Raw genomic sequence first — 24,465 nt, forward strand, 5'->3', positions numbered from 1 at the left:
TTTTCAAAAATCGCTGCAAAATTCACTAAAAAATTAAATTTAGTAGCGATTTTTGAAAATTGTCGCTTAATTCAAAAAAAATTAAATAATTCAAAATTAAAATTAAATTAACATTTGCGGCGATTTTCAAAAACAGTCACAAAATTTAATAAAAAAATTAAATTTAGCGGCGATTTTTGAAAACCACTGCTAAATTAAAAAAATTTAAATTAACATTTGCGGTGATTTTCAAAAATCATTGCAAAATTCATTAAAAAAATTAAATTTAGTGGCGGTTTTTCAAAAACTGCTGCTAAATTTAAAAAATTAAATAATTCAAAATTAAAATTAAATTAACATTCGTGGCGGTTCTCAAAAACCGTCGCAAAATTCATTAAAAAAATTAAATTTAGCGGCGATTTTTGAAAAATCACCGCTAAATTTAAAATTTAAATAATTCAAAATTAAAATTAAATTAACATTTATGGCGGTTTCTATGAACCACCACAAAATTCATTAAAAAAATTAAATTTTGCTTAAGAAAATAATTAAAATTTAAATTAATAAAAAAATATAAAATCTTAAAAATAAATTTAAAATTGAATTTAAATTTAAATTAATAGAAAAATTTATTAAAAAATTTATTTAAAAAAATAAAAATAAATTTAACAAAATTTTAATATATAAAATTTTAATAATTTTTAAAAAATATATAAAATTAATCAATTAATTTATTTAATTTAACTCAATTAATTTATTTTTAAATTATTCCATTATTCTTTTAAAAGATAATCAATTAATAAATGTTTTTAATATATATTAAAAAATATAAAATATAATTCTGAAAATTAGTTTTTAGATTAGTATATAATATATATATATGCATATATGTCAAGGAGGCTTCACAGATCAAGCCGTTCGCGCGCGTGCGCTCACGTACTTGGGATCCTAGGTTCGAAACTTGAGAATAGAAGGCGATGGGATTTAATTTCCAACATTGTCACGTGGCGCGCGCGGGGACTAGGCCCGGGCGGCTGAGCAGGAGCCGGGCTGGCCACGCGGGCCTGTTAATTAAAAGATTAAATTTTTAATTTTTGCGACGGTTTTAAAACCGCCACTAAAATTAAAAATTTAATTTTTTTTAAATTTTTTGCGGCTAAATATTATAAAAATTGCCACTAAATCAATTATTTTGCGGCGATTTTTTAAACCGCCACATAAAGTATTATTAGCGGCAGTTATTCCAACGGTTGCTAAAAATCGCCGCTAAATGCAAAAAAAAATCTCTGCTAAATGTCGATTTTTTTTATAGTGCTTATAGACGAAAAAAGAAAATTTCCATCAAATTGATTAATAATTATAAAAATGTCAATCATATTATATATTAAAAGGACCCTAGGATAATAATTTGGCTAAATTTCACAAACCACCCCTATGGTTTACTTAATTGCACCAATCTCCCTTGTGTTTTATTGGTTATAAATGGAACCCAAATCAAATCTAGATTTGGGGTTAATATTCATCTTGATTGATTAATAATCAAATTTTTGGGTTTGAGAAGAATAAAATCAAATTTGGAATTGATTTATTAAATCCAAATCATGTTGTATTTGTTCAAAGATATGAAAGAAAGAGAAACATATTTCTCTTCATCGATTCATCTTCATTTTTTTCGTCGATTTATCTTCATTTTTGTCTTCATCTCATTGGCTTAATTTCATGATGAAGGAGCTCAAATCTAAGTTTAAAAGTATCCCAAACTCAAATCTAAGTTCTAGAAAGAAAGGGATAGCGAGATATAAACGAGGGTATTTTGATCATTTAAAAAATATTAAAGGCCCTTTTTACTTGATAAGGGCAAAATTGATGTGTAAACATAAAAGTCAAAGAGAAATCAATATTGTTAGTTAAACCCTAAACCTAAGAAATAGTTTAATAATTTTTGTATGCGAACAACTTTGACAGCCTTTAAAGCCAGTACAAGCTAGATTCGTTCTGTTAGGTGACTTGAACTAGCTGAACTAGCTAACACCCCCTTTCCCACTAATGGTTGGTTGGTTGAAAATCTCGAACTTGTAATAGTCAAGAGGGTGCAGTTGAACAAACCAGTGTTTATCGCCACCTCCCTCAGCCAAATCTCATCAACTTATCCCATCTATTCAAAAATGTTTTTCCCTCTCTAGCACCTAATCAAGGCCAAGCTCTCTATAAATACCTACTTACAGTCACGCACATCATTCATCCGAGAAAAACTAAGTTTAATTCTTTTTATATCTTTTTTATCAACTTCTGAATTACATTAATATAATAGATATAATAAATAGGGGGAAAAAAGTAAAGGAAAAGCATGGATGAACTGATTAGGCACACTTAGCAAAATAATAATAATAATAATAACTTATTAACCTAGCAAAAAATAAACTGATTTTTAGGTACCCAATATACTCAATAATAATAATAAAAAATTATTGTAATTGTATTATATTTTTATGAATATATTATTAAAATATTATAGGAATATATCCAAAACAAGCATTCAATATTGTCCGTTAGCAATACCATACCATACATTATCAGTAACAAATCTAATTCTATGTTTGCTGTCATTTACAACTATAGTTTGAATAAAATTTTAAATGGAGCATTTAGCAACATTAAAAGTCATATTTGAACTTTGAAATGTGACTGAAATTATTAGGTTTTTGCATAATTTGAATTCTATTTATTTTCAATATTCTTTATTAAAAATTATTAATTAATTATAATTATTCATATTAGAGAGGTGGTCCATGATACACACATGTAAAAACAAATTAAATAAAATGGTTTTAAAAATTAATTATTATGTTAGAGATCATGAATTTAGATCTTGTTAATGTAATTAATATTTAGATTTTAAACAAGATATATATAAAATATATTTTAGAGATATATAAAAATACTAATACATATGTTATAGTTCAAGTTTACTCCTGTTCTCCATAATTCTTAATCGAATTTATTGTGTATTTTGTATTTTTGTTGTTATGTTTACTTTGTATTTTTGATTTTGTGTTTACAAGCATGCAGTGGCAATTTTGTAATGCAGCATACATTGTATTAGTATTAGGATATTTAAGTTGGGACATTTTACAAATTTGTTGTTAATATCCACTTCACATATATGTGTTGCAGTATGCCAACAGTATTTGGTTGTCAGTCTGACGAAAGTTAAGATCCATTTCCACAAGGATTAGAGCGTCCGTCTCATACACTAGGCTGAAAGGTGTTTCCCTTGCAGGTACCCGACTAGTCGTGCAATATGCCCACAAGATGCTGGGGAGTTCATCGGCCTATCTGCCTTTCGCCTTCTCCAATCGTGTCTTTAGCCCATGCAATATGGTCTTGTTGCTTGTTTCGGGTTGTCCGTTTGCCTGTGGGTATGCCACGGACGCCATTCTCAAACTGATCCCCCAAAGGTGACAAAAAGCTCTAAATGCGTCTGAGTTGAACCGCGTTCCATGATCTGTGTTGAGTATATGGGGTACACCAAAATGACAAATAATATCCTTTCATGCCATCCCTTCCACTTTCTTTTCAATTATGGTTACCAAATTTTCAGCTTCCACCCACTTAGTGAAATAATTCATAGCTACCATCTAGAATTTCCTTTGAGCATATGCCACCGGGAATGTCCCCTATAATACCCAAAAATGTTTAAAGGACTCAAGTGTAAATTTACCTTGGGCCATCAGTGAAATCTTCAGAAGCTTTGAGGATTTTAGCATAATTTCTCACAGTTATGAGTAACTAAATCCACTGTAGGGAGTGTCCTAGAGCCAAGATGTATCAGGAAAATGATATGGTATTGATGATCATTTAGAGGCAAAATTTATGGCATCGAAAGAAGTCAAATCAGAGACAATTTTCGATACAATTGTGTTTCTGGCTAAAAAATCGAATTGTCGTAGGAGACTTTTGAAAAGTCAATGGAATCCTTAAAGGATTCAAATTTTTCATATGGAATAACCCTGAAGCGATTTCAAGTCGAAATGAAAGGATTTACGATCAAATCGTTCATTCGAGCCTAAGTGTAATTTTTTAAAATTACCTGAAGGAGGTCGAAATGACATTATTTCTAAATATTTGGGATGTAAAAGAAGATTTTAGAACTTATGGGTCATTATGGAATTTTTGAAAACTCAAGAGGTTGTTTAGAGGGGTTCCAAATGCAATTTAAAAAGTTGAAGGGGCTATAGTGCAATTTTCAAAACCTGGAACTGCCATGGACGACCAAGCTGCCAGCCACACCTCTGCCATGGACGACCAAGCTACAATTTTGGTCATGGAAGGCTTGAGGGAGTGGTTGGGGGGTCCTAGGGCTAGGCCTAGGTCGACATTAGCCTCGATAGTGGCTGATTTTACAGAAATTTTAGCCATATCTTGGCCAGAATTTTGATGCCCTGTAACCAGGTTTTGGGGACGGATGTTGGTGTTTTTGGGTCAATCTAGGGAAGGTAGAAGCACTAAAGGAATTGGATAGGGTAGCAATGGGCATTTCGAGGCTTGGATTTGGCTATTAATAGCCACTCGAGGCCAAGGGTTTTCTTCAAGTTTAAACTCGAAAATTCAAGGATTTGAGAAAGAATTGAGGTCTATGGATAAGGGGATTTTGTTCCCCATGTGTTGAGGATCAATTCTGGAAAGATTGGAGGGGTTTCGAGGTGTTTTGACGTTGTTTCGAGGGTTAGCCAAAAAAGTGGGCGGATGCTGGAGCTGAAGCTTTGGCCAGCCGTTCAAAGGCCTTCTGGTGATGATTTGGAGCCCAAAGTTTGACCCTTTTGATCGAATGGTCATGTAGAACAAAGTGGGAGAAGAAGCTAGCATCGCAGGTGTGCTGGTGCCAGAGAAGATGATAGGCGTGTGGGCTACACGCCTTGGTCATCACGGGCAGCCCACTCTCTTGGGGCGTGAGGGCGCGTGGCCTATCAGGTAATTCTAGAATTTTTTTTATATTTTTCTATAATTATTTTAAGAATTATTGTGGAGAAAAATTTGGGAAAATACTTGAGGAGGTATTTATTTTGGAATTTACTGAAAAAAATAGGAAGAAAATAGAGAAAAATATGAATAAATTATGGAAAAATAGATGTTAATATTCTTTTGTATGAATATGATGTCTAGGGTACGTTGAGGCTCAAGGTTGAGTGATTGTACGATTTTCAAGGTCGATAAGAAAATCGAGACAGTGTACACTTTTTGAGAAAAAAAAATTTGCACTTGTTCGAGGTGAGTGGTTTTTCCCAAAAGCCTATATATGTTATGATTTGCCTATGTTGAGCATCATAGTCACGAAAATGGCTATGTTATATGTATTATATGAGCATCATGTCATATCTGTACATGTGTTGTTGCATTGATAGTCATGATTTTTCACATGGCATGATATTGTTGGCATATCGATACTTATGTCGGGATGGGATGTCGCCCTGATAGTATAGTTGTGAATTCCCCAAGGGTATTGATGGGATAACATATAGGAGTACCCCGTAAGTAGGTTGGATTATTGCCTAGGATTCTGTGCCAGGCATTGATTGCCAGGGAAGTTACACTAGGGCATATGTTTTTTCATGTTCTTGCATCATGTATTCATGTATTTGTTTTTAAACACTCACTTAGATGATTCAACATCTAACATGGGCTATGCCCCTAGAACATTCAAACGTTCCAGTTAGGACTTATAGCTTAGGCAAGGAAATGGTTGAGATGTGATGGCACGTGATGACATGTTCGATGGAATCTGCAAGTTATTCTTGTATTTTTTGCTTCTTCATGAAGATTCAGATTTGTTTCAGTCATGTACGAAAACTTATGTTCCGTTGAGGATTAGTCTTGAAAAATCAAAGTATGTTATGTATTACAAATGATGTTTTGAGAAATCGATCATGTAATATTATCATGATTTAATGTTATGTTGAGGTATCATTTGATTATATCTGAGGTACTCAGTTGTTATTTTCGAGAGATGGTTCTCCATGTATTTTATTTGAAGATATGATGTTATACTATGGTACGATTTATATTTTATGAATAAAGTGAATTCAGTTATGTACCATATCAAGTTTCGATTATTGCTTCCGCATTTGTAACGATATGCTGGGGGATTTTCTCTGAAATACAATACTTGAGGTGTTATGAAATGTATCGTGTAAATAGAATGTATATTTATATGTTGAGCCTCGGCATAGTGACAACGGCTCAGAAAAAGGGTGGGGTGTTACAGCCCCAATATGTCTAGGCCCCATTATTGTGCAAATGACAATGGTTGGAATATCGGTTGGATGAGGGCAGGATGCCTCACCGTCAGGGGAGCATGTTTCTAGCACTTGTCACAAGTTTGAACCTTCTTGGCTACATCTTGCCTCAATGTGGGCCAATAGAAATCAGCTCACAAAATCTTTCCAACTAATGCCCTTCCCCTGAGGTGTTCACCACAGTCTCCCTCATGCACTTCTTTTAAGGCTTGCTCTGCCTCCCCAGGCCCCAGACATTTCAGTAGCAACAAGGAGTACTGTAATACCCCATGTTTGTATGAAGTTGCCACGTAATTTAAGCAAGTTTAGAATATCGAAAAATTGGCTTGATAGCAGTTATAAGTACTGAATCGATTACAAGGAATGCCTCGGAGTGAAATTGTCTAAGGAAAATGATATGGCGATGATAAGCATCCCGAGATAGGATTTTTGGTATCGAAAGAAATCAGATCTGGAATGGTTTTCAATACAGCTAAAATACAGCTACCATTCAGGCTGCAAAACCGAATTGTCATAGGGGACTCCCAAAAAATCAACGGAACCTTAGGGCGGCTCTGATTTTGCGTGATGAGCAACCCTTTGGTGGTTTCGAGATGAAATGATAGCCCGATGAGGACACCGAGGTGAAATCTCATTATCAAGTAATCTTGGATTATTAATTTTGTGTTTTTGGTATTGTAATGCAAATTAATTTGAGGTTTAAGGGCATAGTTGGAATAAGAGAATTACCCAAGTGATATTATGATAAAATTAAGGATTTAATGTGTATAATTATATTAGTGTAAAATATATATATATTATAAAAGTATATGTGTGTGTGCGTGAATGGCCAGCTTCTGTGAAGCTTTAATGGTCGAGATTTTGGCCACAAAATGGGAAGATTGTGGCAGCATGAATTGAGGAAAGAAGTCTGCAAGAGGTATGGAGTAGGGAGCGTTTGAAGATTTGAGGGATGGAGTAATTAATGTGATGTATAATATATATATATATATATGTGTGTATGTATTCGAATGGAGCAGTGGCCAAGGCAGTGGAGTCTATAAATTGGGATGCATTTTGGCCGATTGAGAGAAGCAAGCAAGTGGGAGATCGAGAGAGAGAGATCAGAGTGAGAGTGAGAGAGATGGCCGAAAACGTCCATGGCAGCAGCAGCAAGCTGCTGTTCAACGGCCATAGCCGCGAACATCAAGCTCGGTGGAGTTGGGCAGCGTGCGAGGAGGCTCATGGAGGCCAGTAAGGCGAGGTCGAAGGCGGCCAGAATGGCTGCAAGCTCGTGACGACAGCCATGGTAGCGAGCTCCAGCAGGCCGATGCGAGGTGGTTGCACGGGTGGTGGCGCGCGACGTCGATGGCCGCAGTGGTGGCTAGCGAAGCCAGGCGGCAGCAGCGGGAGCTATGGGCGCATAGAGCTAGTGCGTGCGGAGGAGTTGCAGGCGCGGTGCAAAGGAAGAAGAAGAAGGAGAAGAGAAGAAGAAGAAGAAGAAAAAAAAAAGAAGAAAGAAAAGAAATGAAAAGAAAAAGAAAGAAAAGAAAAGAAAATAGGAATAGGATGGGGGAAAAATCTTAGAGGATATGGAACGCATACCGAGAAAGCTTGAGAGGCTAAGCTAAGGTAAGAAAAATTTCAGAAATTCAGAAATATTATTTTTATGAATTATCGTAGTGAAATATTTGAGAAAATATTTTAGAAATATTTAGTTTGAATTTATTGAGGAAAAGTATGAAGAAATAGAGGAAAAAATGAAGAAATTATGGAAAAATAGGTTTTAATGCTTATTTAAATAATTATGGTGATTAGGATGCTTTGAGGCTTAAGTTGAAGCGACTTGTGCTAATTTTGAGGTTAGCACGCAAATCGAGTCAATGCACGAATTTTAAGGCAAGGTACGAATATCGAGATAGATCAATAAGCTTGAGAAGGTAAGTGGTACTTCCCAACTAGGTTTAGTTTTATGAAAAAATGCTTGGTTTGTAAGTGATTTATGTTTAAAAAAACCCGATCCTTAGGAATGCTTTCATTATATTGACATGTTTCGATATGTATCCATCACGTAGATTGCATACATGACATGCTATGAAATGCATATGCACACGTTGATATCATTGATCACATGCATCGTGGTCGTAGGGAGTACGAACTAGCACCGCTACTTTACCAAGGGTGCTCCCATATACCCCGGCTTCGAAAGAGGTGGCCGTGAAAAATTGTAGGTAGCATGAGGGGTGCAGTTAACACCTACGATGAGTAAGACATTGCATTCATGCATGAAATTGCCCCTGGAATATTTAAACATTCCAGATGGAGATATTAGCAGATACGAGGATGAATGAGACATGAAATAGCACTTAGCAGAGTGCATGAGGAATGAAATGTATGTTATGTAGTCCATGTATTTAAGTTCTGCTACTTTAAATTCTGAACGTTTTGAGGAATGATGATGTATAACCTTATTCGAGGTTATTGTTAGATGAGAAATTATGCTTTGTATAAAGTTATGTTGAGGAACGATGATCTGAATTTTGATTAATGTTAAGGTATCAGGTTTGATCTTTGCTTCTGCATTTGATGTGTATAATGATTCTCTTTCGAGAAAAATGAATGGGAATTCTGGGACGGATTCGAGGAATGATGTGGTTTAGAATTAGTTTGAAAGAAAAAAATTTATTATCCCAGAATTGTCCCAAGTTATAACGCGCTCGAAAAAGTACCCCATTTTGTACAATTCCTAGCTGATTACTATGAAACGAGCCGCGCTAGTTTTTAATTTCCTTACTTCTATGGGGTTTCTGGTAGTTCTTGACCGAGAATATATTTCAGTATCAAATTCCCATTATCTTTGGTCCCCATAACACAATACACTATGGCATCTTCCCATTTTTCACCTACACTGGGCTATTAGAGGACTTCCATGTGAATTAGGCGTTTGGGAGTGTCTCGGGAGGAACCCAATTTTGACAGTGCATCCGCATGCTAATTGAGGGACTTGTTAATCTGAATTAGTTCAAAATGCTCAAACTTGTGGGCGAGTTCTTTCACTTTTTGCAAATAGCGGGCTAACATCGGCTCCCTCACCTCATAAGCTCCTTGGAACTACTGTACCACCAACTAGGAATTGTTGTGAGCTGTTAGGCTCTTTACTTCTAATTTCTCTACTAATTTCATTCTGACATGCAAAGTCTCATACTCCATTAGGTTGTTTGAACTGGGGAAGGTGAAGCAGATGGAGTACTCCAAGATCTCATTTTCCAAGGAAGTCAACACTATCCCTGCCCCACTTCCTTTGGCATTTGATGCTTTATCGACAACTAACATTCACTCTTTACCGCGGGCTTCTTCCATTGTTGGTGAGTGAGTACATTCCACTATGAAGTATGCTAATTTTTGCCCCTTTATTGCCTTTCTAGGCTCAAAACTGATATCATACTCATTGAGTTCAATGGCCCATTTGGTTAGCCTCCCTGAGTATTCAGACTTCTGCAGGATTTGCCTTAATGTTTGATCTATCAATACTGTTATGACATGGGCCTGAAAATAAGGTCTCAATTTCCTCGTTGCTGTCACTAATGCCAGAGCTACCTTTTCAACATAGGGTATCGTGACTTTGTCCCCTATAATACTTTGCTCACATAATAGACTGGCTTGTCAACTTACTCTACTTGCCTTATGAGGACTACATTCACAGCGTGATAGCTGACTCCCAAATATAAACATAGCTTCTCTCCTACTTTCGACTGGGTTAATAGGGGAATCTCCTTTAGGTACTCCTTTAATTCTTAAGAGGCTTTTTCGCACTCAACAGTCCATTAAAAATTCATGCTTCCCTTTAAGGCCTTGAAGAAGGGGAGGCTACGTTTGAAAAATTTTGAGAGGAACTTGCTTAGAGCCAACAGGCGACCTGTCAACCTCTGGACTTTCTTTATTGAGGAAAGGGACTGCATGTCGATTACTACTTGCACTTTTTTTGGGTTAGCCTCTATCCCCTTGTGAGTAATCAGGTATCCCAAGAATTTTCCTAATTTTATAACAAATAAGCACTTTTCAGGATTCAAGCACATATTATTCTCCCTGAATACAGTAAAAATTGTCTCCAGCTACTTGGTGTGTGACTCACCTTGCTTACTTTTTACTATCATGCTGTCACAGAAGCTTCCTTCACCTCCTCTAGCAAATCTTTGAATACTTTGTTGACCATTCTCTAATACGTGGCCCCTACATTCTTTAAACCAAAATGCATCATTTGGTAGAAGTATGTCCCTTTTTCTATGATAAAGGTCATTTTTTCAGCATCGAGTGGATACATACTGATTTGATGGTAGCCCGAGAATGCATCCAGAAAACTCAGTAGGACATATCTGGAGGTATCATCAACCAACCTATTTATTCTAGGGAGTGGATAGGAGTGTTTTAGGCAGGCTTTGTTAAGGTCGGTGAAGTCGATGCATACCCACCATTTTCTGTTGGCTTTTTTCACCATCACTACATTCGTTAACCATTCGGGGTATTGGACTTCCTTGATGAATCCCACCTCAAAGAGTTTGTCTACTTCTTCTTCCAAGCACTTCAATCTCTTTGGGATAATATGTCTCTTCTTCTGTTTGACATGATGAGCCTCTGGGCAGACGTTCAATCGATGGGATATGACTTCTGGGCTATCCTTGGCATGAGAGCTAGAGTCCAAGCAAATATATTAGCAAAGGATCATAGGCACTTGACTACCGCTACTTCTTTCCAAGCCCTCCAATTGGCTACCCACATGCACTTGTCTTTTGCTATCACCAAGACTCAAAGGGATTGCTTCAAGTGTTTCTGCTGGTTGACGTTTGTTAGCTTCGATAATTTATTCACTAATCATTAAGGTCTCCCCCGTTGTTGCTTTCTCCTTCCCCTTGGCGCCTTTGGTAGAGCTCACATAGCATATCCTTGCTTATTTTTTATTGCCTCTTACCTAGCCTACCCCCTGTGGTGTGGGAAATTTCATCAGCAAATATCCTAGAGAAATCAGTGCTCTTATAGCATTGATAAGAGATCGCCTCAAAATCACATTGTAAGCCGGGGAATAGGTCTTGACCACCATGAAGTTGACTTGTTTGGTGATCACTTGGGGGTAGTTCCTTAATGTAATGAGCAACTGAACCGACCCAACCACGGGCACCGCTTCTCTAGTAAAACTATACAAAGGGGAGGTGATCGTGTTCAGTTGGTCATAGACAATATGCATCTTCTCGAAGCAATTCCAGTATAGAAGGTTGAAAAAGCTTCCATTAACCACCAATATTCTCTTAATGGGGTGGTTGGTAAAAACGACAGAGATAACCAAAGGATCATCGTGAAGGAATAACACATCTCTTTGATCTTTGGGTGTGAAAATGATGGGATCCTCATTCTCTTGAACTTTTGCTATCGAATCCATGTGTAGTGCTTGATGCACATATGCTTTTCTAGCAGTAGAAGAATCACTTGCCAAATTCTCTCCTCCCGAGATCACGTGTAATCTTTCCTTGATGGGCTCGTTATCATTTTCTCCTACACTTGGTCCTGCTTCGTCTCTTCTCTGATTCTCTCTCTCTCTCCTTTTCTTTGGCAGGGTTGTTGGTTTTCTCTTCTCCTGGTAGCATCATTCTTGGGACGAGGGGGCCTTCTCGCGTTATCCCTCCTTAGCTCTTCTCTCTTGCCCTGCTGATTCTTGGGCTTATCCAATATAAATTTGTCTAACTTTGCTTCTCTAATCAGTTGCTCAATCTGATTTCGGAGTTCCTAACATTGTTCTGTAGTATGCCCTAGGAACTCGTGGAATTTGTAGAAAGAATCCATGTTCCTACCCATAGGTTAGTTGGAGTGAGGGGGAAAGTTGATGAGTCATGTGTGCGCTTTGGAGGAAAGGATAGCAGCTCTCGGTTCCGTGAGCGGGGTGAAGTTTCAGAATTACATCTTTGGGGGCTCTTTTTTTTACTGTATCTTTATTGCCCTATCCGACCCAACATAATTCAACCTTCCTCTTCTTTACCTTCCCATGCATCCAAAATTTCCATTTGGACGATAAACTATTCTACGCGAGCAAACAATTCGATCATAAAATTTGGCTTGGAAAAGGCTAGGGATCTTCTGAGTGTAGCGTATGTGGTTTCGTTGAGCAGAACTGATGTCGCCAATCTGACCGGGAGATCCCTTACTTCCTGTGTCGCGGCTCTGAATCACTCAATGTATTGTTTCAAGGATTCATTGGGTTTCTATTGTAGGCTCATTAGATACATGATGCTCTTTTTCTTCAGAATGTAGGTGGAGAAAGCCTCCGAGAATTCTTTCTTCAATTGTTCGAATGACTGTACATGCCCTGCTGGCAATTCTGTGAAGCATTGCTGAGCCTGCCTTGCTAGGGAGAGAGGGAAAGCTTTGCATTTAGTGACCTCGTTCCACCTATGCAACACAGTCACGATGATGAAATGTTATAGATGCCTCTCTAGGTCTTCTTTCCCAAAATACACTGACAATTGTGGCAGCTTGAACCCCGGTTACACAGGCTGCCTTTGGAGTTTGTCGAAAAAGGGTAACCCTTTTGTGGCTGTTCCCTTTGACACAATCATCACTTGCTTCTTCTCCAGCACCTCTTATATGAGGCATTTAATGTCAGATGCCTTCAATGTTTCTTTTTATGCTTCGTTTTTATAGGGAAATGGGATGCAAAGAGCTCTTGAGTGTGTGATTTTTGTTGTCTCTTAGTACATAGGAGCTTTCCCTACCCGTCTGTCATATTTCCTTCTCGAGTCCCGATCCTTATCCCCTGTCGTGTGGTACTTGGAGGGTTATCTTGGGATCTTCGATCTTCCCATGTGCCTGTTTGTCCCATGTGGGGAATGTGGATATCCAACATTATTTCATGTAGCAAAGCAGTATTTCCTTGTACCCTTCTCATGCTCTCCTTATTATCTATCTTAAGCTCATCATTCTAGTGTTTCAGCTCCTCAAAATTCTTCTATAATTGTTCATAATCCATAGGTGGGACTATGGGGGGGAGGGAGGAGCTATCCCGAAGGTACTAAAGTCACTACAAGGTTTCCCCTTGGAATTGAAGATTGTCCCAGGCAGTGTTGTTCCTGACTTGCGAGCACAGTGGGTGAGATCTGCCTTCCTTGCCTTGGCGCATGTCTCCTTAATCCAACTACGTGTACCTCTCCCTGTTTTGAATGTTCCACACGCCCCAATTTGGTAGTCTGGTTGCCTATGACCTCGCACTGGCTTGGGATCGCCAAATATTCAAACGCCTATGCCAGTAGGCTCACCTAGATCCCTTAATCGAGTCAGGTCCTAAGACCTAAAGCTAGACCTAACTCCTTGGTTGATCCGATGCCTAAACCTCTCGGCAAACTCAGACGCCAGATAAGGATCCCTTGTCAGACCTTTGGCTAAACCCATTTTTCCTAAGGTAGACTGACACTGGAAGATGAACATGAAAGATGTGGTAGCGAGCACACACAACTCTCCTAGGGATTGAGCTACTTAGATATGGCCTAGTGTAAAGAGTCGTGGCTAGACCTGTGATCGCTGGATGCTCCAATACCTATGCTTGCAGGCTTACCCAGATCCCTCAATCGAGTCAGGTGTTGAGCCCTAAAAATAAACCTGACTCCTTGGTTGATCTAGCGCCTAGGCCTTTCGGAAAACTTGGACTCCCAGTAAGAATCCAACGTCGAACAGTAAAAAAAAAAAATGATGATGATGAATGGAAGATAAGTCATGAATGGTGGTGACCCTACCTCGGGGGGTTCAATCGCCTAGAGATAATCAGGTACCCATGACCTTAGATCGAGACGGGATCCTCAGATATTCCAAGGCCTATGCCCACAGGCTCACCTAGATCCCTTGGTTGAGTCCAGTGCTAAGCTCCAAAGCTAGACCCGACTCCTTGGTTGATCCAGTGCCTAGGCCTCATAGCAAACTCGAATGCTCGATAAGAATCTCGTGTCAAACCTTGGGCCAAACTTAGATTACCTATGGTAGATAAGCCCACCAGGAGAAGGCAAACACCTACGAAAACCACACTGAAATTACATGTTTTCCCTCAAGACGTCTAGCGAAGGTTTGACGATGAGGCACCATTTCTCAAATCGAAGCACCTAAAGAACTTGATGCCGTAGCATGGGTTTCACAAACAAACCAGGGATGTACTGCTCACCCTAAATTCCTCGTGGTGAAAGGTCCCTGAATACAGGCTGTGAGGGAGAGCTAAAAATATCATATCCCAAAGACAAACAAGAAAAGCTTAAATCAAGAATGACTTAAACCTAAAGCGAGAAGCATGAATGCAAATGCCTAGAAGATCAACCCAAAAAGAAGAGGATAATGAGCACGACAAACTCAAATATACAAGTAAAGACATGACATAAAAAGCCTTGAGCAAAAAGCCAAATCACCAACATGGAAAAAGAGCATGAACATGAAATATAATTTAAACTCTTTACACATAAAGAGAAACCATGCAAAGGGCAATGCCCAAAATTTCATTCAGATAGACAAATATTTGGAACGTATAATGCCAACAAAATATAAAATGGATCTTGTACTCTAACTCATCCAAGGGCTAGCCTAACTATTCTAAATCCATGTGTAAGGGCTTAAAGGGGCGCTCGCATGAAGATTGACATCCAAACCTTGCTCGATATGTAACGGGCTCGAATGAACACCTATAGAAAGATCAGCATCCAAGCCTTGCTCAATAACTCGAAGAGTCCCAGTCATACTTGTTATGACATCACCCAAGGCCTTTTCTAGATCAAGAATGTAGGGGCTCCACGGACCAATCATGTTCATCAAATAATCCTTGAGAGCTTTCTTCACACTCTCATTGGGCCCAGGAGCGTTAGGCTCATACACAGACTAAGGAGGCGGAGAGAAGGAAGAGATGGCATCGACAAAAATCATCTCAAGAGATGACTTTTCGAGGTGCTTACTCTCAAGGAAACTACAGCCAAGATAGAACTCGAATTTAGAGTAGCAATAGGCGTATATGTTTTTACGCCTGATGCAGTAATTAGAAAGATGATATGCCTTCACAGCTTCCATCATTGCTTCCTCAATCTCTCGTTGGTTGGAAACCACCGGCCTCGCATTTTCAACACACACCTAGGAAGATGATTGAAGCACCTTGGCTATCCAACCCTCAGCGTTTGCTAATGCCCTCTTCATCTCCAACACTTCCCCTTGGGAAGCCTCCAAGGTAGAAGTGATCTCTCGTTAAACCTTCTTTTGATCCTCTAGCTCGTCCTTCCACTTCTTGGCATCGAACCGGGCCCTCTCACCATCAGATTCGGCTTGTCGAAGCTCTGCTTGGAGGTGTTGGACTTGCTGTTGGAGATTCTCTTTATTTGACTCTAGGTGATAGATGTTTATGTTAAGAACTTGTTGTCCTCATTCCAACAGCAGGATTTCTATCTCCACTCATAAACCTCGGCTTCCAGATGAGCTAAACGCGTTCTGTTCATGGCATTAGCCACTACTGCGCCTTGAGTCCCTTACAAAAAGGAAAGGAACGAGAAAAGTAAGTGCATCGCACCCACAAAAGTAAAGCAAAAATGGCAAAGGCAAAAACTTACTATAGCGAGATGACGTTCAAATTCATCCATGTTGTGAGAAGAGTTCTTAAAATATCGGTTCTTGTCGGCTGGGAGGATCGTAGAATAGATGAGGTGGGCAATAATCCCAGGTGCTTCCACCGAGTCTGTGTCTAGCACCCCTGGCTATACTTGAAAATTCTCCTCGCAGGCCCAAACTCTGGCTTCTAACTAAATCCTTCCTCTACCAGGAGAGCTCGTAGTAGGCAAGATAGGAGTCAAATTTCAGGCAGCTACCACCTTCTCGGTATGGAGAACCCGGCACTTAGCTCGCTAAGGGTTGACAACAGCACGCTATGAGCGCCATCGTCCCCTTCCTTAGATAGTGTTGATAACAACCTGATCTAGATGAAAGGTGGCTTCAACCTCTGGTCCTCCTAGAACAGGTGGGGCCACCCCATGACCAGCAACTCTCGCTCTAATCAGATCTGACACATCCTTATGGTAAGCCACTAACCCTGCTCCAGATCCATTCAAAGCAGTTGAGATCTCCAGATCAGCCAGTTATTAGCAGGTCGATTACGCAACAAATAAAGGACCCTCACCCAGATTAGGAAGCGTCGAATCCATGATAGGCTTGAAGGTTGTTAGATCCCTCTTTACTTGTCGGTAAGTCCTTTTTCGATTACAAAAATCCCCCAAGGTCTCCCCAATATGTTCAGAAATGGTCGGAACCTCGAGGGGTACAGAAGGAGCCTCAGGACTGGTAGCGGGAGGTGATAGAGCATTGGCATAAGACTAACTGCCTAACTCTCGTTGCTGGCAAAACTTAATCATTCTCCTCGTTGCCATGAAAAAGTGCAACACTTAGTCAGATCATCGAAAAACCCAAAAGACTCAAAAAGAAGAAGATAAGAGAATGACGGAGTACAGTTAGGAGGATTCGCACCCTCGGGAGGAGGCGACTCTTGTTGAGGAGCAACCTCATCTTCGGCCGGATCCTCAGTCACTAGATGAGCCTGAGGCTATGAAGGTAGGCCACTTGGCCTCCTATGCTGCAGTAAATCGTTCGATGCGGGAAACCAGCCAACCCTTGTCAATCTTTCTACAGTGAGAAGGTCTTGAAGATCGAAGAGACCCCCGCGAATGAACAGGTTCCGATTATCCCTAAATTCCTCCCGAAGTTGAGGGACTAGTTTGCTCAAGAAAGGACGAGCCACTCGAGCAGGATTTGTGCACCAGTTCTGAGGGACATACCATAACCCTTTGGGATGCTTCACAACGAACCAGCGTGAATCAAAATGATCAACCTTCGGAGGGGAGCCATTGAAAAAATGATACTCCTATTTAGTCTTATGAACAGTATACAAATGGTATCACTCCTTGATTAAACGAAGATGAAAGAAGCAAAAAAAGAACTAGTTCCTTTTCAGGACATAAAATGAAAAATCTAATTAGTTGAGCCCACCCCTTAGGGTGGAGTTAGCCACGAGCTAGGTTGCTACGACGAAGATACTCGAGACCAAAGTCATAAAAGGGGAAGTGGAAGCCAAAGCCAAAAATAGCCTTGTGAACGGCCATCCAATCATTCCGAATAGAGGCCACACATTTCTCATCTGCACCTGGAAGCCAGGAATGATAAGTACGAGGGATACGATATGCTTCTTAAAGGTGGTCAATATCCTCCTCTGTTGATACGATAAGAACGCTTGTCTGCTATGTACTCGTGGATGACCCCGCCATGATCAGGGCCACTGATGTAGACTTTGCCACTTACCAAGGACTACAAGAAGGAAAGAGTGTAAAATAAAGGTGAAGGCAAGACAAAAGAGTTTTTTTGGGAAGGATTTCTCTCGGGAAGGAGTAGGAAAAGAAATCCTTTCAAGAAGAGTTTCTCTCGGGAAGGAATGGCGGTGTTTTTGGAAGAATTTCTTTCGGGAAGAAGCTACGTTTCTGAAAAAAGCTCTTGGATATGAATGAAAGATTCTCTCGGACGACCCTAAAGAGACAAGCTGAGTAAAATTTTAAGAAGTCTTTTGGGAAAAGTGACCTTTAATTTTTCTTTCGGGAATCTAGAGAAGAAAGGGAATGAAAGTTCTTTCGATAACAATAAGAGCAGTGAAGCAAGAGAAATCCCTACAGTAAAGCGGTATTTATAGAAGTCCTTAGGAAAGATGAAGCATCAACATAAAGTCTTCACTTTAACCAAAAGGTAAAAGCAAAGACTAAGGGGCAATTGTTGTGCCACCCTTAAAGGATTAGAAAGGATCATTTCGAGAGACACCGGAAAGAATTCTCTATGGAGATACCCGAGAGATTCTTTCAGGACAGCCCGTGTGATTACGGCCAGAGAAGGGGACCAATCCTTCCTGAAAGAATCTTTCGGGTATCTCCCGAGAGAGATTAAAGCAATGGATGCCACATGTCTCTCTCGATATTCACACCCTATAAAAACCAAGCTACATGACAACAAAAGGGGACTTTTTTTAAAACCGTTGGGTAAACCACCCTCTCTTACCTTTTTTCTTTAGAGATATTCATTATTTTTTGTGAGAATCACCTCTTTCCTTTTAGACACTGACTTAAACATCGGAGGGTCTTCGCGGGTGAACACTCCCTGTGGGCCTTCTAACCCGTTTTTCCCTTGCAATTCTTTGTGGGAGGACATCTCTTTTCGGGAAGGATTCAAAGCTCCTCACAGGTGGAATTCAGGTGAACCTAAGCTCTCTCGGGACATATTCCTCTCGGGACTCGGCTCTCTTGGGACACTACTCTCTCGAGACATACTCCTATCGAGACTCAGCTTTCTCGGGACATATTTCTCTCGGGACTCGGCTCTCTTGGGACACTACTCTCTCGGGACATACTCCTATCGAGACTCAGCTTTCTCGGGACATATCCTTCTCAGGATACTGCTCTTTTAGGACATTTCTCTCGGGACACTGTTTCTCTTGAGGCTTTTTCTCTCTCTGGACACCTTTCTCTCGGAGTATCATTTATCTCAGGACAACCTTCTCTCGGGGCATCATTCCTTTCAGGAACAATCCTTTCGAGGAATTCCACTCACCCTCTCTATTGTGTGTTATGACCTCACACATCAGTCTATCCCACTAAGTAAAATTCTAATTGTTGTATTTTGACAAGAACATATATATGTTTAATTTAAACCATATTGTAATTTAAATAAAAACATAAACTTGTCATTTAAATAATATTTAAAGAATTACAAGATCAAGCCCCTTTGTGTCCCTAGAATTGGTTTTAAGAGGTTATATCCTTTACAAGCCTTGGATGGACACTACATTCCAAAATGTTTTAGGTAAATATAAATAGTCTTTTAAAGCCATTACATGCCCAAAATAGAGAGTTGCAAAAGTTGTCCCTATAGCTAATGGCTCTACAAGAGCTCCATTTCTCAAGCAGTCTACTTCTTTCTAGATCTTGCAAGCAAACACATATATGAGAAATTACGCCTGAATCAAGTATCCATGAGATGGGAGAATGACTAATTACATTGATCATCTCAATGACAAAAAAAGAAGATATACCTGCACCCTGGTTCTCAAAAGGCTAGACTTTCAAGCTAGCGAGATACACTAGGTAGTTCCTCTTTCAATGCCCATCATATTGGTTATGGAAACACTTTCCCCTTGATCCCTTCTCCTTAGGCTTTGGCTTTGAGATGTCCCTATTCAGCCCAACTTCTTCTTCTTGATGGAAGAACTCTTCTTCCTCTTTGAAGTTCTAAAATAGGAAGCAATGGCAAGAACTCATTATTTACCCTTCCCCTTGATCTAGGCTTGTGTTGTTATTAACATGTTTAACAAATCAGGGAGCATGCACCCTATCTTGTTCATATTATAATTCAAAATGAATGGGGAAAAAGATTCTGGAAGCGACTAGAGAATGAGGTCAATCTACTGGTCAGCACCCATGTAGAATTCTAAGATGTCCAGCTAACCAATGAAATTGATCATCTTAGGACATGGTCTCCCACATCTATGCCCTCTACCATCTTGGCCTTGAATAGCTGCTTATATATCTCATATCTAGTTATTCCATTATGCTCTCCATACAACTGCCACAAATTTGTAATCATGGAAGCATCAATCATGTGCTCATGCTAATGTTGGAGCTCATTACTCATAGAGGCCAAGATATAGTTCCTTGCCCTCAGATCGTGGTCCCTCATCACTTCCCAAGTGATGCGCTTCTCCTCACTACAACCATCTGGCAGAGAAGTAAGAACAAGTCTATCCAAAAATCTCTCAATTTTCTCCATACTTAAAATGATTTTCAAGTTTCGTAGCCAATCCTTAAAGTTAGGTCCGGTTAAAACATTTTGTCCAATATGACCGAGATAAGGTTTGAAGAGTTTTCCATTTTTGAAAAATGCTACAATAAATAAATAAACGATTATTAGTTTGATTTTATCTTGCATAACCATTTAGTTTCTCTCTAAAACTAAATCGTACCTCCTACTCAATTTTTCAAATCCCACACTTCCTAACTGGAAAACGTGAATCCCTAGAGAGACTCGTGGTGGGTGATTGATTTCTCTCCTACATAGATACCCCACAATACGATGGTGGTTTCTAGGGATACCCACATATTTCAGTAGACAATTCTTACCTTTCACATCTCATGGGAGATTCGATCTCTGACCCCTATGCCATCAATCCACAACACTATGGTGGTTTCTAAGACGATGACATGGTTAGATTTGACTCATCGCCTTAGCCAATGATCCATTTGAATGTCTATGACCGCAACACCATGGTGGTTTCTAGATTATATCTGTGTGGGGACACAATGACCTCGAAGAGAAAATAAGGCAACTATTATAGCAGCCAAAAGCCCTTCCATTATTCTCTTCCTTCCTTTTTATATCAAGCCCTAAAAGCCTAAACACTCCTAAAATAGGACAAGTGACTAGGAAAGAGAGAAGAGATAAGCCTAAGGGTGGATAGGTGTTCTCCAGGCACACTATCCTTACCATCATCCTCTTCCTTCATGCGTTCATTCAAACGGTTATAGAAACGACAAAGAAATTGTGCCAAATCTCGACCCTTGCTGTTAAAAATGGTCAACTAAATTTGGGGAATCGATCAATCGATTTTCATTGGTCAACAAGGTCTGGTCGACCGAGTGGCTCTTAGCAACAGAAAATATTTAACACCAACATACAAGACATATGTGCTGCCTCTGGTCTAAGGACTAGTAACACAATCGAAGACAATGATAGATCATAGATCCTCTCAACCATATGATATGTCACATTCAATAGATGTTCAACTAACATCTACCCATATGTTTGTTATATCCTTCTCATAGATTATGGTATGTAACTCTCCATCCTCTAATCATTAGTATCTCATACTAATTAAAGGTTATAGTCCATGTGCTAGTCCGTAATTGATTAATTATAGTCCTTTTCTAAGAAATCTAAGGACTGAGAATCACTTTAAAAAATCCTTAATCCAAAGGTCTTTGTTACATAATTCTTAACAATTAAGAATAAGACCTTCTTATTATAAAATCTAGGGACTATTCATATGCATATAAAATGGAGAGATATAAATGAACATATGATCTTAAAATATGAAAGCATATTTTATTATATTTGCAAGATATATATCATTAGTCTCATAATACATTTGTTAGATGCTATATAAATCCAACATTAAGGACACTAACACTAATAGGTGGTAGGGTTAGAAATGGCAATGGAGGTGATGAAAGAGATAGAGACAAAGGTAGGGTTGGAGATGACGTGGGAGGCGATGGCTGTGATAAGGCAGTGACAACAATGGGGCTAGAGACGACAACGGAGAAGGAGATGGAGATGGAGGCAGAGAAAGAGACAAGGGCAAAGGGATGAAGGGTAGACAGATAAGGTTGAAAATATCATAATTGTTGAATGTTAAAATTATAAAATATTTGATCAACTAAATATGCTATGTCCAGCGTTTTGAGAAAAGTTTAGCGGGGGCTTTTCTAAAACATTGTCAAATAGCATTTAAGCTCGACAACATTTAAATTCTTTAATTTTTAAATAACATAAAACTAAAAAATCTACATAGCATTTAACCATCACCAATAACTTATATGTGGTCAAAATGCTGAGCCAGATACCCCAATAATGGCGTCAACGAGTCTAGTCTCATGAGTGGGAGATTGTCTAATCTCACTAGCACTGGAAAAAAAAAAATGATGTTTCACTTCCAATTGGTTCATTGTAATAAACCATAAAAATAAAATAAAAATTGGAAATAGGTAGATCAAACCTCTTTCCTAACTCTACCAAGATTACAGTTAATTATTAAATTTAAATGCATCTAAACTTACAGTTATTTAATCTAACAAATTTTATATTTAATGTTGATCTCCTACAAAACACTCATTTCTTTATCTTATGGCTAGGGACCAACATGGGACATTAGGGTTATAATTTAGTTAAGTCAAGACGAGTTTTACACGGCTTGAGTTCGAGTTTGGCTCATTAGTATTCTAGTGAATTCAAACTTGAGCTCGAACTCATTAAAGATTTATTGAGCTCGAGGTCGTCAAATTTTTTTTAAATTAAATCCATTAAAATTTATTTTTATGTAATAAAAATATAAAAAATATATATATAAGCATAAATTCTTAAAGCAAATATGATAACATTGTAAACAAACATAAATATCCTTATCATAAACACAAGAATAAATAATAAAATATTAAAATAATAATAAAAATTATTTATTTCACGAGTCTACCTTTGTTCATGAGTCAAATCAAGCCAAATTTTGTCTTGCTCAAACTTAGCTTATTTAAGAGTTGATCTCCAAATTAAAACCCAAGCTCAACTCCTTTATAACACTATACGAAGACAAACGGTCTCCTACCGAATGAAACACGGACTTGCTCAACTCGTTTACCCTGTGGGACATCTTGCTCAACTCGTTTCCCAAGTTGTGTGGAGGGCCGACCATGGCTTTTAACTCTAGTGTTTCTAATAGGTTGTGCGAAAATAATAGATAAATACTTGAGTCCAATTTTAATATAATTTTCTAATGGACTGCATACTAAAAACAATTATTTATATATATATAATTTGGTTGGTTGGTAGAAATACGAACTTGTAAATGGTCAAAAGGCATAGGTGAACAAACCAGTGTTCATTGCCACTTCGCTCAACCAAATCTCATCAACATATCCCATCTATCCAAAGCAGTCGAATCCTTAAACACGTAATTAGATTAGGCTCTCTCTATAAATACCCATTTATAGGCATTGTTTTCTTCAACCGAGAAAAAAATACAACTTCCATCTTCATCACTTTAAACTACTTGTATCAAGTTAACAATGGCTGCTTCAACATACAGTTGGTTTCTATCTCTGCTGGCGGTGCTGTGTCTCTGTAGCACCCAGATGAGTTCGACTTCAGCGACCAGACAACTGCTCCAAACAGTGCCCACGATTCCATCTCTGCCTCCCTTGCCGGCGATTCCTACTGTTCCTCAGGCCACTTTACCGCCGTTGCCATCTGTCCCAACATTGCCAAAGCCGACTTTGCCGCCGCTGCCAACAATGCCGACGCTTCCTAAGGCCACACTGCCGCCGCTGCCAACCATGCCGACGCTTCCTAAGGCCACACTGCCGCCGCTGCCCACTACAATGCCCACCATCCCGACAACAATCCCGTCCATTCCTTTCCTCTCACCGCCTCCATCAAACTAGATCACCCGCCGAGTTAATGATTGGCAATATTCCTATTCATCTTTCTCGTGCTTGTTAGAGTGCGCGATATATATAATATTTAGCTGTTGTGAGTTTGAATGTGTCTGGCTCATACGTACGTCCGTGCATGCGTCATGTAGATGATGAGCTTTTGAGTGTTTGTTTGTCTTTTGTGCGTGGGGTTTAAGAGGAGGAGTCATCTTATGTATTATTTTGTTGTAACTTAGAAAATAAATGCTACTGTTTAATTGATGAGGAGTCATCTTATGTATTATTTTGTTGTAACTTAGAAAATAAATGCTACTGTTTAATTTATGGCTCTCTTCTTGTTTATAAATTGAACTGAGCGCCACTGAATTATTATTAGTCAGCAGTACTGTTGATTAACATATTTTTTTCTATATTTTTTATCAGGTTTTCTATTACATTAATTCATGATTAGACAAGAAAAAAGGGACCAAAAACTACTAGATCAGATAACTAAATTTATATATAGAACTCACACCAACTACTCTTAGATGTGAACTCTGAACTCCCCACGAAAGTTTGAACTCTGATGATGGAAAAGACATCATAATTCATTATTGTTTAAATATATATGAACTCTCCCTCAGTATTATTGGTTATGGATCTTGAAGCAGCTGTTAAGAGTCTTTAATAACCAAGCAAGCATAATCTTCCTCACCCTTCTGTGTCTGATCTATATGGTTCATAGTGTTCTCTATAAATTTTGCTACAGTTTTAGTAGCCATGGCCTCTTTTCGGGAGTGTATTGACCTTCATTAGTCATTTTAATCTCTTTTGAAGTCCCTTGGTCTAGATATCATGGCTCCTCTATTTGACTTCGTCCAATGCCCTTGGACCTATAACATTCCGAAAATTTTGAAGATAAGTAATACTTATTGATTCCGGTATTTGGAGTC

The 24,465-nt window shown here is 38.8% G+C and overlaps 1 protein-coding gene across 1 annotated transcript; it reads left to right on the forward strand.

Annotated features, from left to right (window-relative positions):
- Window positions 1–23,167: 23,167 nt before the first annotated feature.
- LOC127804404 (protein PELPK1-like) lies at window positions 23,168–23,542 on the forward strand. The gene has a single exon (XM_052341262.1). The coding sequence runs from the start codon at window positions 23,168–23,170 to the stop codon at window positions 23,540–23,542; it is 375 nt and encodes a 124-aa protein (XP_052197222.1).
- The last annotated feature ends 923 nt before the right edge of the window (window positions 23,543–24,465 follow it).

Source organism: Diospyros lotus, chromosome 6 (assembly GCF_014633365.1).
Source record: "Diospyros lotus cultivar Yz01 chromosome 6, ASM1463336v1, whole genome shotgun sequence".
NCBI classification, from domain to species: domain Eukaryota; kingdom Viridiplantae; phylum Streptophyta; class Magnoliopsida; order Ericales; family Ebenaceae; genus Diospyros; species Diospyros lotus.